A 16,269-nucleotide genomic window follows, 5' to 3' on the forward strand; every position below is an offset into this window, starting at 1 on the left:
TCTGTCTGGAAGCTGCCACGTGACTAAGGCCCTGGGCCTAGGGCGGCATCAGCACTAAAGGTCAGGCCAACGGATCCTGCCTGCCAGGCACAGAGCAGCTAAAATTAAAACCGTCAAGTGGCTTTTTCTTTTCCTGCTGGTGACTTGCAGCCTACCAGCCCCGCAGGCTTTGGGGATGGGTGGGGGCAAAGCTACCAGCCCCGCAGGCTTTGGGGATGGGTAGGGGCAAAGAAGAAAGTGCCCCGACTTGTGCTTTGTAAGTGCTGCTTTGCGGAAGGTCTCAGGCTGTTGCGTTCTTTCCTGTCTGGGGCAGTGCCGGTTCTGGCACCCGAAAAGTCCACATCAGGGTTCCAGGAGGCATGAGGTCCTCACCCAGCGGTTGCTGTGCTGCTCTGTCCCTGGGGAGAGCCATGCTGAGCCTGCCCTTCCCCTGGGGAAGGTTTCCTTCTTTTGGGGGAGGTTAAGGGACAGCAGTCTCCTGCTGCCCCCAGCACCTGGCCAGTGGGGCCAACTCTGGCTTGGGCTGCTTTCCATCTTGAGGTGGGGTCTGACCACTGCTCTGTGTCTAGAGCAGAAGCCAGTTGTGTGGGCCGGGTCCCAGATGTCTGTCCTGCTCAGTGGGTTTCCCTAACCAAGCCTGAAACTTCAGTTGACTAAAAGAAGAGAATGATCTTTTCTCTTTGTCCTTAACTGATGGGATGGGGGCAGGGCCTGGGGCCTAGCAACCCGCTTTGACCTTGGCTTCCCCTCATTGCTTCCCCCACAAGCTCGGTTTCCCTGGTGGGCTCATTGGGCGGTTAATTAGCTCTTTGAAGCTCTGGAAGAGGCAAAGTGGCGCTATGTGGGTTTTAGAAATAAAATCAATACATGACTTAACCACAGCCCAGCTATCTCCTCTGTCTCTCTCCCCTGGGGCCAGCTCCATTCCTGTGCTAGCTCCCTCCCTGCCGTCAGCTTTTGTTAAGGTTTTGGAGAGTAACAAAGTGGCTAACTAAGGCGCCCTGTCTCAGGCCTTTCTCCAAGCAGCTCCAGGCCCTGGGATGGAAGAGAGACAGCAGGAAGGCTTGGTCCTCAGAAGTGCCTGGAGCACCTGCCTTTGTGGCCCAGTGGGGGGAGAGGGAAAACACTTTCCCACCCACCTTGAGACGCTTCGGGTGGAGGAAGAAACCTTTGCTCAACCATGACTGTTCCTGTGTCCCCGCAGCACTGGCTCCCTGCCCCCAAGCTTGCTTGGTGAAAGGAATACCAGTTGGGAAAGGTCAGCATTAGGGCTCCGGAGAAACCCAAGATTGGTCCGGAGAAGGAGGCAGGATTTCTGGTCAGAAACCTAGTCAGACATAAACAACCTTGTTATTTCAAGTTGGTCAAGTGCTTCCAGGGTTCAAGATTGATCTGCCCCTGTGGTACTGGGGAGTGAGGGATTGGAGAGGACGTGGGGACACAAGAAGTGGGTCAGTTTGAGCCTTCAAGGTCTCATTGCTGGGCTGGGGCTTGCAAAATAAGAGGAGGGGCCCCAAGGTGGTGTCACCCTGGGAAAAAGCCTGGAAGCTGCTTGAGGGGGGGGGCACAAGGGAGGTAGTTGGAGAAGTCAAAAGTAATTTCTGAGCGCCTGGCTGGCTCAGTTGGTAAAGCGGGAGATTCTTGATCTCAGGGTGGTGAGTTCATGCCTCAAGTTGGGCATGGAGCCTACTTTAAAAAAGGAATTTCTGGGGTGCCTGGGTGGCTCAGCGGGTTAAAGCCTCTGCCTTCGGCTTGGGTCATGATCCCAGGGTCCTGGGATCGAGCCCCGCATCGGGCTCTCTGCTCAGCAGGGAGCCTGCTTCCCTTCCTCTCTCTCTGCCTGCCTCTCTGCCTACTTGTGATCTCTGTCAAATAAATAAAATAATCTAAAAAAAAAAAAAGGAATTTCTGTTTCCTAGTAGAAACAGGCCAAGTCCCAGCTGAGAAGGTCCCTTGAGCACCAAGGAAGGGCGAGCACAGTGCTGAGGCATAGGAAGAGGGTATCACAGCCAGTCAGCTGGAAGAAAATTGGATTCATTTGGGAAGTAGGATGAGAATTTGGGAATGGTTTTGGAGCAGGTCTTTACTGGCAGGAAAGTAAACTGGTCGGCAACTAGGGGTCTGTGCGGAGAAGGGCTGTGGGGCCAGGGTGCTGCCGCAGCGAGGGTGTGGGGTGACAGCACAGGTAACAGGCCCCTTCCTCTGGGGAGCACTGTGCACTAAGGAGCCTCTGAGCCTGGCTCAGAGCAGCCTCTTGAGAGCAGGTCCAGGCCCAGCAGCCCCAGATGCTAGCCAAGTCCAGAGACCAGCTCCTTGGAGGGTGGGTGACCCTGCAGAGGCACAGCCCTGGCGGGGAGCCCTGGGGACGGGAGCTCGGGAGAGACGAGGGAGCCACCAGACACTACTGAAATAGAATGTACAAAAGACCAAAAGGAGAAACTGGAAAATACTGAGAAATTTCAAGGTTTCTATATTCCTGCTACGTCTGTGTAGGCACACTTGGGTGTTTTCCTGATCTTTTTTCTCACTTTGAAGCATGGCAGCTATGGGAGATGAACACCGTAATGTCGTCTGGGAGCAGGGGAGAGCAGTGCCCCCCCACTAAGATTGTCCCTCCAGGGCTGGGTCTGCTGTGGCTCAGAATGTCCACCAAGACAGCTTGGCCTTCCCCGAAACCAGGCTCTCTGTAGCACCCTGCAGCTGTCCAGGCCTCTGACCTGCTTCCTTGATCTTCAGAGAACACCCAGTCCCTCTCCACCAGCCCACTGCCCAGGGAGGCCCAGGCATCCTCTGAAATAGCGCAAAGCCCTGGGCCCCTTTTGCTCAAAGAACAAAGCAGGAACCAGTCGCCTCCACAAGAGTAGGAGGCAGCCGCTGGAGGAGGCAGGAATTTATATTCTCATTTGAGAGTATAAATTGGATGAAGGCATTCGTGGCCCAGAAAAGTAAAGCAACCTGCTTGAGGTCACACAGCAAATCAGTGCTGGGGCTGGGGCATGAGCAGTGGACTGGGGACAGTCCCATAGCTGCCCGGCCGTGAAGACGAGTAAGTGGTGGTGTCAAGTCCCAGGTGCAGAGGCTCCCATTTTACAGGTGAGGTCACAGCTGTGAATCCTGACCCATACGTGGCCCCAGGTGGGAGGAACGAGTCGGAGGGAGGTCTCCAGTGACCTGGCAGCTGCGTCACAGGGAGACCTCATACCACTGGCCATTATCAGGAGTTGGTGGGGGATGCTTGTGTATTCTGCCACCCGTGGGCCCAGGACTACAGTTCCCAGAGGCCTCTGCTCTAGCCTGGCAGCCCCTAGCCTCTGCTCTAGCCTGGCAGCCCCTAGCCAAAGCTGGCCTGTAATCTGAATACCAGCCCTCTCAAAAGGTCACTACAGAGCTCCTTGAAGGACAGCAACAGGGGCAACTCTGGGAGGCTCGACTTCGGTGGGGGTGGGGGGAGCAGGAGCCCTGCCCCAGGCGACCTCCTCCATACCACCCCCCGGAACCCAGTGTCCTGGTCCCCCTTCTCTCAGGCGCCCAGTGTCATTTCCTGGCTACTCCTGTTCAGCTGACCCTCAGCTCCTGGCCCTTAAGCCTGCATGGGGGTGTCGTGGTCCCCAGTGCCACTGCATAGGACCTCCCCACCTGGGGCACAGGCCTCCCCCCTTCCCTGGGGAGGGCCACCATGGAAGCTTGGTCAGAGGTCTTCCGGATTGGAACTGGTGGGCTTTGGGCAAATGTCTAAAACAGCAGCCAGCCTGCTCTGAGGATGGCTTAGCCTCCTGCCGCCTGTCCCCCCGACAGCCCTCCTTGGCTCCTCCGGGAGCCCCGAACGAGGCCGCAACCCGGCCTCACTGTTCCTCCACAACCCAAGGAAAGGACCCAGATCAAGGCAACCTCTTGGCCAAAGGCACGGCCCCCGAGCTCCAGGGAGGCCTCAGGCCTCTCAGGGGTGACTGAGGCAGCCGCACCCTGTCTCTGACCCCGCAAGAGGCCGAGGCGGGCACAGCGGACCCCAGTGTGCGAGGCCTGCAGGAAGTGGGTCAGCACAGGGCTGTGAATGAGCCAGGCTGGGCCCGCTCTCCTGGCCCCTTTCCCTTCTCCCCCGCTTGCCCCCAAAATAGCTCCCTGAGCAGCCAGGCCAAGACCCTCCCATCGCAGGGGGAGGCGGGGCGGGCCTCTGGGAGCCAGGCTTATAAAACCCCAGGCGGCCGGGGGATCTCCACCCCCCCGGCTGGAGGCACTGCAGAGGCCGCTCGTCCACCCACCATCAGTCCGGCCCGCCCTCCCGCAGCCATGTCCCGGCCCCTGTCCGACCAGGACAAGAGGAAGCAAATCAGCGTGCGCGGCCTGGCCGGCGTGGAGAATGTCACCGAGCTCAAGAAGAACTTCAACCGGCACCTGCATTTCACACTCGTGAAGGACCGCAATGTGGCCACCCCCAGAGACTACTACTTCGCGCTGGCCCACACCGTGCGCGACCATCTCGTGGGCCGCTGGATCCGCACGCAGCAGCACTACTACGAGAAGGACCCCAAGGTGCTGCTTGGGGCGCCTGGGGGTGGGGAATGGGCTGTCGGGGGAGCCCAGAGATCTTGGCGAAGCAGCGGCCCTCTGTGGGGCCAGGGGTTTCGGCGGTGAAATAAAGGGGCCTTCCAGGCTGCTGACATTGGAGGCGCAGGAGCGCCAAGGGGAGCTGGGGCTGGGACAACCCGGGCCAAGAAACCTGGGTGGGGGGTGGCGGGGACAAGTTTGGGGGGCTCAGATCAGGCTGAGCCAGATCAGATCAGAGAGCGGAGGGGCTTCTGGTGGTTGGGAAGCTCCCTGCGGCCTGGGTTGGACCTGAAGTGGAAGCCCAGGTCGTTAAATTTGAGAGTGGTGTCCCTGTGCCACCGGAGGGGCTGGTGCGCCACCGGGACAGCTGGGGTAGTGAGATCAAGTGTCTGCTGGGGTCATGGTAAATGTCAGCAACCTGACACTCCCGGGCAGGGGAGGGGGAGGGGCAGGCGAGTGGGCCAGGGAGGGGACCTAGGAAACCAAGAGGCCAGGCACCCTCAGCATCCTCTGTCCTCTTCTTGGGGCTGAGGCTTGAGGATCAAGGGGAACGGGGGAACCTCAAAGACAGGAGGTGCCCAACTCTAGCCATGAGTGAGTCACAGTGACCTTGAGCAAATGACTGGTTTCTCTGCATCTTGGCCTTCCCCTCTGGGGGAGGACTTGGAGGGGCTTCCGTGCATCCTGACTCCCCTGTGGGTCGAGGGGAGGCTTGTGTGCGACGGCGGGGGTTCTCACCTCTTCTACGCACCTCAGTTGCCGAGGTAGCTAGGGCAGCCCTATTTTCCGGGGCAGGAGACTGAAGCTCAGAGAAGAAAAGCAAAGTGTCCAAAGTCAGAGGAAATGCTAGGCCGGAACCTTCCTGATGGGTTTGGAAACCTGTAATGAAAAGAAAATAAGTGGAGACAGGGCTGGCACATGCTGGGCCTGAGGAGGGGACCTCAGGGGTGAGAGGCCTGGGCAAATGCTGCTGGGCAGCCCTGATCCTTCCCCACACCTGTCTCTCCGGGCAGAGGATCTACTACCTGTCTCTGGAGTTCTACATGGGACGGACACTACAAAACACCATGGTGAACCTGGCCTTGGAGAACGCCTGTGATGAGGCCACCTACCAGGTGTGGAGGGGGCTGGGAGTGGGGCAGGGAGTGGGGCAAGCTGAGGAATCGGGGGATTCACCTGCTGGCCCTTGGCCTTGACCACTGCCACACCCTCCCCCCTCCAGCTGGGCCTGGACATGGAGGAGCTGGAGGAGATTGAGGAGGACGCGGGGCTGGGCAACGGGGGCCTGGGTCGGCTCGCTGGTAAGTAAGTGGGCAGGGTGGCAGGGGTGGGGTGGACAGAAGAGCTCCTTTCTGCCAGGTCCCTGACACCCACCTCCCTACATACCCCTAGCCTGCTTTCTGGACTCCATGGCAACACTGGGCCTGGCTGCCTACGGCTATGGGATCCGCTATGAGTTTGGGATTTTTAACCAGAAGATCTGCGGGGGCTGGCAGGTGAGCAGCCTTGGGCCCTGGCCTTGTGGGGGCCCAGGCATGATGGAGAGGACCCCCACCGGGTCATCTACCTCCAGATAGATCCAGAACCAACCTCAGCTTTGACAGAAAGCGCCCTTGTCCCTTCTCCCTGGCAACCCCCCAGGCCTAAAACCTGCTGGTCACTCTTGGAATGGGTGGTCCACGCCCGTGGAAGCTGTCAGACTCCCATACACATGCTGCGTCCCATCGGTTACCCCACCAGTCTGGGGGCCCACTCCAGGGCCCTTAGTTTACACTCTAGAGAGGGCACACCAGGGCCCGGCTCCTGCCCTACCCACTGTCCCCTGTGATGTGAGTCTGGGTCTGAGCCTGGGTCTGACGCTGCCTCCCTTTCTCCCCAACCTGCCTTGAGCTCAGATGGAGGAGGCTGATGACTGGCTTCGCTATGGAAACCCCTGGGAGAAGGCCCGACCTGAATTCACGCTGCCAGTGCACTTCTACGGCCGAGTGGAGCACACCAGCCAGGGGGCCAAGTGGGTGGACACACAGGTGAGGGAGTGAGAGGGAAGTGGGGAGGAGGAGGCTCTGGAAGAAAACAAGGAGATACAGGGCAGGAGCCTGGAGGCTACTGGACCCAGTGCTATTTAGCATGGAGGACACCGAGGCTCAGAGAGGTTAAGTGACTTACTCGAGGTCACACAGCTGGAGCCAGGAGAGGCGTGAGATAGGATCACAGAGGGGCCAGGCCAAGCACAGAGCCCAGGAGGAGGACAGAGACCACTCTGCTCCGCCAGGGCCCTTCCCCTGACCCAGCTCCTTTCCACCCCACAAGACTCGTCCAACAGTCTTGACTCCTCAGCACCTTGAACCTGGTAGCTTGATGGGGAGCAAAGCAACAGCCCAGAGAAGGGGACAGGGAGAAAATGAAAACCCTGAGAGAGGAATTGACTTGTTCAAGGTCACACAGGTTAGAGGGAGCTGAGAGCCAAACCAGGTGTCTGAATCCCAGGCCTGTCAGTTCTCTCGCGGTGGCTGCAGGTCACGGGCCTCCTGATGGTTGTGCAGAAACCTCTGGGCTTCAGACTCGGGCACCAGTTCCATTGATACGGTTCAGCGGGGGTTCAGGCAGCCTGCCTAGCTCTGTGCTCTTGGGTCAGTCCCTTCCCTCTCTGAGCTGCAGCTCCCGCTCTGGTCCACTCAGGGGCTCAGTGACTTAGTGTTGGGGAGAAGGGGCGCCACCCCTGGGGGACGTGATGTGCCCCCAGCCCTGTGGTAGCAGGAGCCACTGGCAGCAATTACTGATGTTGGCTTCTCACGGGAGGTGGGGCCGGCCTTAGTCACTGCTGATTAGCCCTGTGGTCAACCAGGCATAAGTCCTGGGGATGGACTTGACATCTGTGTCCCCTTCGGCCGGGCCCCGGGCTCCTCCATCCTTCTCATGAGCCCGGGGGGTCCTCTAGGTTGCGCTCAGGCCAGACGGGCCAGCTCATCCCCAGTCCCTTCGGGGTGGCCCCCAACAGAGCCCACCTCTGGGCTCCAGGCTTGTCACTGCCCCCTGTAATCCTCACAAGCAGCCAGGCAAGATGGGATGGGGGGTATGGGGAGGTCCTGGGGGGCGTCCTCTGTGGACGACATCCAGAGAGGTTCGGAGGCTTGTTCACGGTCACCCCGAGCTGGCACGAGACCCCGGGGTTGGGAGTTGGCAGAGCACAGGGACAAAGGCTGGAACGCCAGCTCTCAGAGCCCCACTAGTCGTGTGGCTGAGACCCAGCTCCTGACACCAAGCCCGACGCCCCTGCAGGTGGTGCTGGCCATGCCCTACGACACTCCGGTGCCTGGCTATCGCAACAACATTGTCAACACCATGCGCCTGTGGTCGGCCAAGGCCCCCAATGACTTCAACCTCAAGGACTGTGAGTCCGGCCCCAGTTGCCAGCGGCCCTGCCCACCCCGGCCCGTGCTCAGCCCCAGCCTGACGCTGTCCCCACTTTCACTCCTCAGTCAACGTCGGTGGCTACATCCAAGCCGTGCTGGACCGAAACCTTGCTGAGAACATCTCGCGTGTCCTGTACCCCAATGACAACGTATGTCACCTCCTGGGCTGCTACAGGAAGCCTGAGGGCCTGGGAGAGGGCGAAGATCGGGAGGGACCGTCTCTGGGGGCCCTAGTCACACCCAGGACCTATTTTTTGTTTTTCAAGTTTGTTTACTTTGTTTTAAGTTTGTTTATTTTTTAAGTTTGTTTACACCCAATGTGGGGCTTGAACTCGCGACCCAAAGATGAAGAGTTATGTGCTCTTCCGACTGACCAAGCCATGTGCCCTGCACCCTGGGACCTATGTGTCCTGTTCCCCTCCCCTGACCCCGCCGAGTTCTTTAAGAGGACACCTAAGTCTTGGGGACAGCGACTTAGGCAGGGCACTTTGGGGGGGGCTGTTGTTCCCTGGTATTGGTGCTGACAATACTCTCCGTCCTTGTGTGGCCCCTCCTCCTAACACCATCCCCTGCACTACTTCTTGGTGGGTGAAAGACCCTTGGGCCCTGAAGCTGGGGTTGTTCACGGCTCTGGGTCTCCGGGTGGGCAGGAGCCTCCTGGCCACGCCCACCGCAGCATTAGCAGCACCGCCGCCCCCCAACCACCACCTCGACTTGCTTAGCCTTGCCTTGAACTCTCCCCAGTTCTTTGAGGGGAAGGAGCTGCGTCTGAAGCAGGAGTACTTTGTCGTGGCCGCCACCCTCCAGGACATCATCCGCCGCTTCAAGTCTTCCAAGTTCGGGTGCCGTGACCCTGTGCGCACGAGCTTTGATGCCTTTCCAGACAAGGTGCCAGGGGCTGGGGAGGGCCCCTCTCTACACCTCCCATGAAGTGTGTGATGCCACCTCTCCCCTCCAGCCTCAGCCTGCCCCGCTCATTTTGTAGGTGAGGGAGTAGAGGCTGAGGGCGCCCTGCCCAGGATCCTCAATCGATGGGCACATAACCTGGGGACTGTCCCCCTCCTCCTGTCCACAGCTGCCCCTCTGAGGGCTTCTACCCCCAGCTCAGCCCTGGGGCCATGGGGGCCCTTAGAGGGGGGCGCTGAGGGAACAAAGCGCAGAGATCACAGCCGAGGTTTGGATCCCAGACTGACTCCCAGGCCCCCTCTCCACAGGTGGCCATCCAGCTGAATGACACCCACCCCTCCTTGGCCATCCCTGAGCTGATGAGGATTCTGGTGGACCTGGAGCGGCTGGACTGGGACAAGGTGGGCTTTCAGACCCCCCCTCCCCCGCGACTGACCCTCTGTCTGTCTCAGAGTTCCCTTCCTGGTCTGGGAGGTGGAAAAATGCGAGTGCAGTCCCCCGGAACAGACAGCAGTGTGAGGCCTGGAGGGAGAGTGTCCTAGAACCCAGGCTCCGGGCTGCATGCTGTATGGGGAGAGCCATGGTGGTTAGGTCCTGCGGTTCCTGACTCCCCAGTCCTGCCCATCAGGCCTGGGACGTGACGGTCAGGACCTGCGCCTATACCAACCACACTGTGCTGCCGGAGGCCCTGGAGCGCTGGCCCGTGCATCTCATTGAGACGCTGCTGCCCCGCCACCTCCAGATCATCTATGAGATCAACCAGCGCTTCCTGAATGTGAGCGGAGGAGGCTTGGAGTCGGGTGGGGGGCGGATCGAAGGGGAGGCATTGGGGAGGTGGGCTGTGCAGGGCTGCTGCCGCAGGCATCCTGACACTAGCGCGGAGGGCTATGGGCGGAGCTCTGGGGGTACCGGGCTGGGGACCTGGGTTCCGTGTCTGGGCCTGAGCTCTGGGCTCTCCCCGAACAGCGGGTGGCAGCTGCGTTCCCAGGGGATGTAGACCGGCTGCGGCGCATGTCGCTAGTGGAGGAGGGCGCAGTGAAGCGCATCAACATGGCCCACCTATGCATCGCCGGTTCACACGCGGTCAATGGCGTGGCTCGCATCCACTCGGAGATCCTCAAGAAGACCATGTGAGACACCTCCCTTCCTCCCCCCGGGCCCCGCCCCTGCTGGCCCCGCCCCTCCCTCTGGCCCCTCCGTGAGATTCCCACCTCCCACTGGCCCCGCCCCCCGCTGGCCCCGCCCCTCCAACTGGTCCCATCCCAGGTCCACCTCCTTGACTTACAGGCCTGGCTCCCTTGCTACCTGACCCCAGCCGGCCCTTTGCACAGGTAGCACGGTTTTTTAGAAGGGTCATGACCCCGATGTCCAGAACAGTTCTGTCCCCAGATGGCCTCTCTCAGCAAGAAACCAGGGTAGGGCCTCAGGGAGGAGGTCTTTGTCCCACAGGGACCAGTACTGACCCTCCAACCCCATCCTGCAGCTTCAAGGACTTCTACGAGCTGGAGCCTCATAAGTTCCAGAATAAGACCAACGGCATCACCCCTCGTCGCTGGCTAGTTCTGTGTAACCCTGGGCTGGCAGAGGTCATTGCTGAGGTGAGAGGTCACTGTATGGCCAGGAGGGGTCCACACTGGTCACTGCAGGGATCAGTTGTGTATGGACCGGTCACTGTAGGGGTTCCCTCATCCCCAGAAGGGCTGAAATCTATCCTGTTCTGCGTTCCCCAAACCTCCCATGTGCCTGGAGGAGGGGGACCATTTTTTCTCTCTTTTTTTTTTAAAAGATTATTTATTTATTTATTTATTTGACAGAGAGAGAGAGAAATCACAAGTAGGCAGAAGTAGGCAGAGAGGCAGGCAGAGAGAGAGGGGGAAGCAGGCTCCCTTTTGAGCAGAGAGCCCGATGTGGAGTTCGATCCCAGTCCCCTGAGATCATGACTGAGCTGCAGGCAGAGGCTTAACCCACTGAGCCACCCAGGCAGGGTGGGGAGTGGGGGGACCATTTTTTTGTTTGTGTGAGGTTGCTCTGTGGGCTAGTGGAGGCCTGACTGTGGTCAACAAGGTGGGAGTTCCCAGTCTAATGGAGAAGGTTGTCAGCAGGTCCCATCTGAAGTGAGACCGGCAGGCGGCAGAGATTGTGAGCAGGGCCTCGAAGTCATTGCCCATCTAAGGACAAGGCCAGGAGGAAGGCCTCCTGGGATCAAGTGGGGTCAGTCATCAGAGGTCAAGGTCCAGAGGGAAGAGGGCTGTGCATGCACCAAGCCCCTGCTGGGAGGCTGCAGAAGGAGGGGCTGTCTGCCAGAGACAGGGCTCCACCGACCTGGAAAGGGACCCCTCTATGAAGGTAGATGTGGGAGGGACAGAGGCCTGACTGCCCTCTCCCACAGCGCATCGGGGAGGACTACATCTCAGACCTGGACCAGCTGCGCAAACTGCTCTCCTTCGTGGATGATGAAGCCTTTATCCGGGATGTGGCCAAAGTGAAGCAGGTAGGCAGGGTGACACCCTGGGACGCTCGCGCCAGGGTGGGAGAGAGCGTGCCAGAGGCGCTGAGAGCCTGGGTCTGGGAATGGCCAGTGGAGCCTATCTCTCCTGCAACCTCAGGCCCTTGGTAAAAGCTTCCTGGAGTCCATGGCGAGAAGGCATCATCTGCTCGCCCTGGAAGAGTGCTGACATTGATTAGTGATGTCTGCTGTGGGGCAGCCATGGAGAGGGGTGGCTTGTGAGCCTCCCATCCTCTACCTTTCTGAGAAGGAAACGACACTGTGGGGTTTCCTGAGGCTGAGGCCTGTTGGTGAGCTTGTCCCCCTCCCTATCTTCAGGAAAACAAGTTAAAGTTTGCTGCGTACCTAGAGAAGGAGTACAAAGTCCATATCAACCCCAACTCGCTCTTCGACATCCAGGTGAAGCGAATCCATGAATATAAACGCCAGCTTCTCAACTGTCTCCATATCATCACCCTGTACAACCGTGAGTGGCAGGGTGTCCCTCTATCTCTCGGGCCTCCCCTCTGTGTGTACCCCATCCTTCCTGATCCATGTCTCTCTTTCGGCCTTGGGACGCCTCTTGGGACATGGGATTATCCCCATTTCATAGATGGGCAAACTGAGGCTCAGAGAGGGGAAAATGGCAGCTCTGAGGTCACATAGCAAATGGTTGCCCAAATCAGGTCTACTGTGTCCTAGCCAGGGCCCAGGCTGGATGGGTACTGTCAGGGGGTGTCGCCCAGAGGGAAGACCTGGCCCGCTGACCTCTGTTTTCTCCACAGGCATCAAGCAGGATCCCAATAGGTTTGTCGTGCCCCGAACTGTGATGATTGGAGGGAAGGTGAGAAGCCAGGACACAGACTGCGGCTCTGGTCCTTTGACACCCAGGCTGAGGTTGGCCTGGCTGGGTTGCAGGCTAGGGGGTAGGGGGCCGGGCTGTGGGGCTGAGCCGTGACTGTGCCCCCACAGGCTGCCCCTGGATACCACATGGCCAAGATGATCATCAAGCTCATCACGGCCATCGGGGATGTGGTTAACCACGACCCGGTGGTAGGAGACCGCCTCCGTGTGATCTTCCTGGAGAACTACCGAGTCTCGCTGGCAGAGAAAGGTGGGGTGCCACCAGAAGGAGGCTCTGAGGAGTACAGTGCCAGGAAGAGACATTGGTCACCTGTCCCTAGCCTACTGGCATTTGGAAGAATCTGGAGAGGACAAGGCTCAAATCACGAGGATGGCCCCCCTCTCACGGTGGAATTTCAGGCAGATTTGCCCTTCAAGTCACACACACATAGTGGGGTGGGTGCGGGGAGAGAATCCAGGTTAGATCTGAGACGTTTAAGGATCTCCAAGCGGTGACAGGGGGCTGGTGGTAAGAGGGAGACTCGGATAGTGACTTCTGAGGGGTTGGGGTGGGGGCGGTGCTCGGAATCTGGGTACCTCCACAGTCCCCGGCTGAGGTGGGACTATTCCTGGAGCTGAGCTTGTCCCCTGCTGTTGCCCCGCAGTGATCCCAGCTGCTGACCTGTCCGAGCAGATCTCCACGGCAGGCACTGAGGCCTCAGGCACGGGCAACATGAAGTTCATGCTCAATGGGGCTCTGACTATCGGCACCATGGACGGGGCCAATGTGGAGATGGCGGAAGAGGCTGGAGAAGAGAACTTCTTCATCTTCGGGATGCGGGTGGAGGACGTGGAAAAGCTGGACCAGAGAGGGTATGGTGGCGGGGAAGGGCTCCAAAGTTCACAGTCTGTGGGCAGGAGGCACCGAGGTGTGGCTACCGGAGGGTAGGGCTTGGGGGCCAGAGAGCATGCCTGGAAAGGCTGGCCCAGTCTGCGCAAGGTCTTGGTTTTGGCCCTCAGGATTCTGGAGAACTTTTGAGGTAACTTACAACACGTGAGGTTAATCGCATAGGAAAAGAAAGAAGCCACACAGAACTGAAGGCAAAGGCAAAGACAACTAGATCAATCCTAGGACATGATATTATTTCCGGAATTTCTGGAAGTAAATTTCAATTCTGAGCTCCCTGGCAGTGGTGGCAAAAAGGGAAATATGAGCAGAGTACATACAGTGGTGCTTGTGGTCAGAAATGCCGTTCTTCGAAGCAGATATTTTCCTGGCTTTACATTTCTTAAAATTTATTTCAAAAATATATTTTTTCCGTATCATAAAAGCAAGACGTGCTCCCGAATTGAAAACATACAAAACCACAAAGAATAAAATAACTGTCATTCATCATCTCGTCACCCATTTTTAAAGCCACAGCTCTTTTTCTACATAATTACGGGTGTGGGGGTATCTGTAAAAGTTGGGACCCGTGCCTGTACAATTTTGATGTCATCACATAATTTTGACTCCTGATGTCATTAAATAGTTTGTGAAATATTTTGAATGTCTGTATAGGGCTCCATTGTGACGGAGGTACCATCACTTACTGAACTGGTTCTATAGTGTTGGACATTAAGGTTGATTTCTGCTGTTCATCCTTGTAAATATCACTGCGTTGATCATGCTTTTACACCCATGTCCACATCTTTATTTCCTTAAGATAATGATCAGAGGGGATATTCCTGAGTCAAAAAAAGTATGAGTTCCTTTTTTTTTTTTTTTTAAAGTACGAGTTCTTAAGGCTCCTGGTGCATGTTGCCAAATGGCTTTCCAGAAAGTTTCTACCAGTATACACTCCCACCAACTGCTTCTGAGAGCTAGCATTAACTATGGAAAGGAAATTCCCCTGTTGGGCTTGACTAGGAAGTTCAGACTCTGTCCTTTGGACAGAAGGGAGACAGAACATGTTTTGAGCAAGACCCAACAGGCTCAGAAGCCGAGTCCTGATGGACAGTTTTGGCTGTGAGGTGGACACTGGGTGGCAGGGGTGTGGGGGGCGGGCAAAGTGCAGGTGGGGGCATGTGGGGGCTGACACCGGAACCCCTGAGAAGAGAGGGGCGGTGTCAGTGCTGGGATGGGGCTTAGGGATGTCCTCTGGCTCCCCGCCCCCTTGTATTTATGGCTTCTGACCCACTGCACCCACTCCCCGGCCTGGGTGGCTGGATGGACGTGCGGAGGGAAGGAAAGAGACGAGACTGGCCCTGGGGAGGGTTTTGAGTCCAGGTGGCTGAGGGGTCTCGTGCCGCCTCAGAAAGTGGCCCACAGGAGTCAAGCGGGCGCCGGGCCAGCGATGATGAGCTCGGCTGGACAGTGAGTTTAAGGAGGTTCCCGAGGACATGCCTGGGGCCCGAGGGCAGATGGACTTGGGAGAGGGAGGGAGGCCAGCCATTCAGGAAGGAAACACACAGGTTAGTAGAGGTAGTGTGTGTGGGAGGAAGAGTACTTGGTTTAGGGCCTTGGCTCTGCCGCTCTGCAGGATGAAAAGCTGAGCAGAGAAGGGGGGAGGCCTCCAGGGAAGGACCCCCAGAGGCCTGTGGCAGCCCCAGGGAGAGCAGCAGCTGTGGGGCCTGGAGGAGGAGCCAGGAACTCCTTTCCAGGGTGCACACCACTCTCCCCCACCCCCCCAGATACAACGCCCAGGAGTACTATGACCGCATTCCTGAGCTTCGGCAGATTATCGAGCAGCTGAGCAGCGGCTTCTTCTCCCCCAAACAGCCGGACCTGTTCAAGGACATCGTCAACATGCTCATGCACCATGACCGGTGAGCAGACCGGCCAGGGAACGTGCAGCGGGGGCTGCTGGGCCGAACCCGGCTTGTGCGCTGTGTGGAGAGGCTGCGTGGGGGTCCTGGGCAGTGGAGGCTAGGCTCCTTTGGAAGTAGCTCCATTCTCCTGGCCCCTAGAAGATCACTGGGACAGAATGGGCTTGGGCTTGACTTCCTGGAACTTCCTGCCTCTCTATTCCTTTCCAGGTTTAAAGTCTTTGCGGATTATGAAGACTACATTAAATGCCAGGAGAAAGTCAGTGCCTTGTACAAGGTGAGGCGTCCTAGGCCAGGGGTCGGCCAGGCTTTGGTGGCCCTGGCTGGGCGATGGTGGACTTTGGGGAGCCCACTGGCAGGATGAACCAGAGCTCTCTTTTGGCCTGTAGAACCCAAGAGAGTGGACGCGGATGGTGATCCGGAACATAGCCACATCTGGCAAGTTCTCCAGCGACAGAACCATTGCCCAGTATGCCCGGGAGATCTGGGGCGTCGAGCCTTCGCGCAAGCGCCTGCCAGCCCCGGACGAGAGCATCTGAGCCTCCAGACCAGACCCCAGACTGGCCCCTGAGTTTGTTTGCAATCCCTTGGGCCAACCCCAGTTCTTCATCTGGAGGGTGGTACTGGAGTTAGATCTCCCAGCCTTTTCCTGGAACCCTCCTATCCACCCCCCCCCCCCCCGCCATCAAGATCCTAGTGTCCGGCGTGACTAAGGACACTGCTCTCATCCTGGCCTCTGGCTCCCTGCCCCCTCCTATTTATGGGTCTGACCGATTGCAACCACTCCCCAATAAATTGATCCTCCTTGGGAGCCTCCTTACTCCCCTGTCTGTTGGGAAATATTTTTAGCTCTGGGCAGGCATCACAGCAGCTGCGCAGTCACCACGCCTTACCGACCCCTCCACCCGCAGGTGCGTCCCTTGCAAAGAAGGGGGGCAGCCCATGGGGGCGGGGCCCGAAACTCTCCAGCCTCCTTTCGGGAGTCACCTTCCACGCCTCTCTTCCCAGAGCTGTGTCCATACTAGGTCAGCGGCCTGCCAGGCTGGCCGAGGGCGGGGCGTCTCCTGGGTGGGGCCCCCCGGGGCCGGGAGCTGGGACTCGGGCAGAAGCCTCCGGGACTACCGAGGATCCACGCGGTCCGGGGCAGGACTTAGGAGGGGGAGGAGCCTGTGGGTGGTTGGCGCCTTCTTGACTCCGCCCTTAGCCCCGCCCCACTGCGGTGTTTAAGGGTCTCTAAGCAGGTGGCTACACTTGGTCTAAGGTCGGGGG

At 58.5% G+C, this 16,269-nt stretch overlaps 1 protein-coding gene across 2 annotated transcripts; it reads left to right on the plus strand.

Moving 5' to 3' along the window:
* The first annotated feature begins 4,221 nt into the window (after positions 1-4,221).
* Positions 4,222-15,837, plus strand: PYGM (glycogen phosphorylase, muscle associated). 2 transcript variants are annotated; one of them, XM_080817179.1, is made up of 20 exons: positions 4,222-4,530; positions 5,559-5,660; positions 5,768-5,846; positions 5,938-6,041; positions 6,441-6,572; positions 7,825-7,936; positions 8,025-8,107; positions 8,703-8,846; positions 9,173-9,265; positions 9,493-9,639; positions 9,831-9,994; positions 10,348-10,462; positions 11,254-11,355; positions 11,689-11,836; positions 12,135-12,193; positions 12,322-12,463; positions 12,858-13,065; positions 14,866-15,000; positions 15,211-15,277; positions 15,390-15,837. In XM_080817179.1, exons 1-20 carry the CDS (start codon positions 4,288-4,290, stop codon positions 15,537-15,539), a joined length of 2,529 nt encoding a protein of 842 aa, XP_080673305.1. In that variant the 5' UTR covers positions 4,222-4,287; the 3' UTR covers positions 15,540-15,837. The 2 variants fall into 2 exon arrangements, with proteins under 2 accessions (XP_080673305.1, XP_080673306.1); XM_080817180.1 differs by lacking the exon at positions 4,222-4,530 and adding an exon at positions 5,032-5,139.
* Positions 15,838-16,269: the final 432 nt, after the last annotated feature.

The sequence above is a fragment of the Martes martes genome (genome assembly GCF_963455335.1).
Source record: "Martes martes genome assembly, chromosome: 10".
Lineage (NCBI taxonomy): Eukaryota > Metazoa > Chordata > Mammalia > Carnivora > Mustelidae > Martes > Martes martes.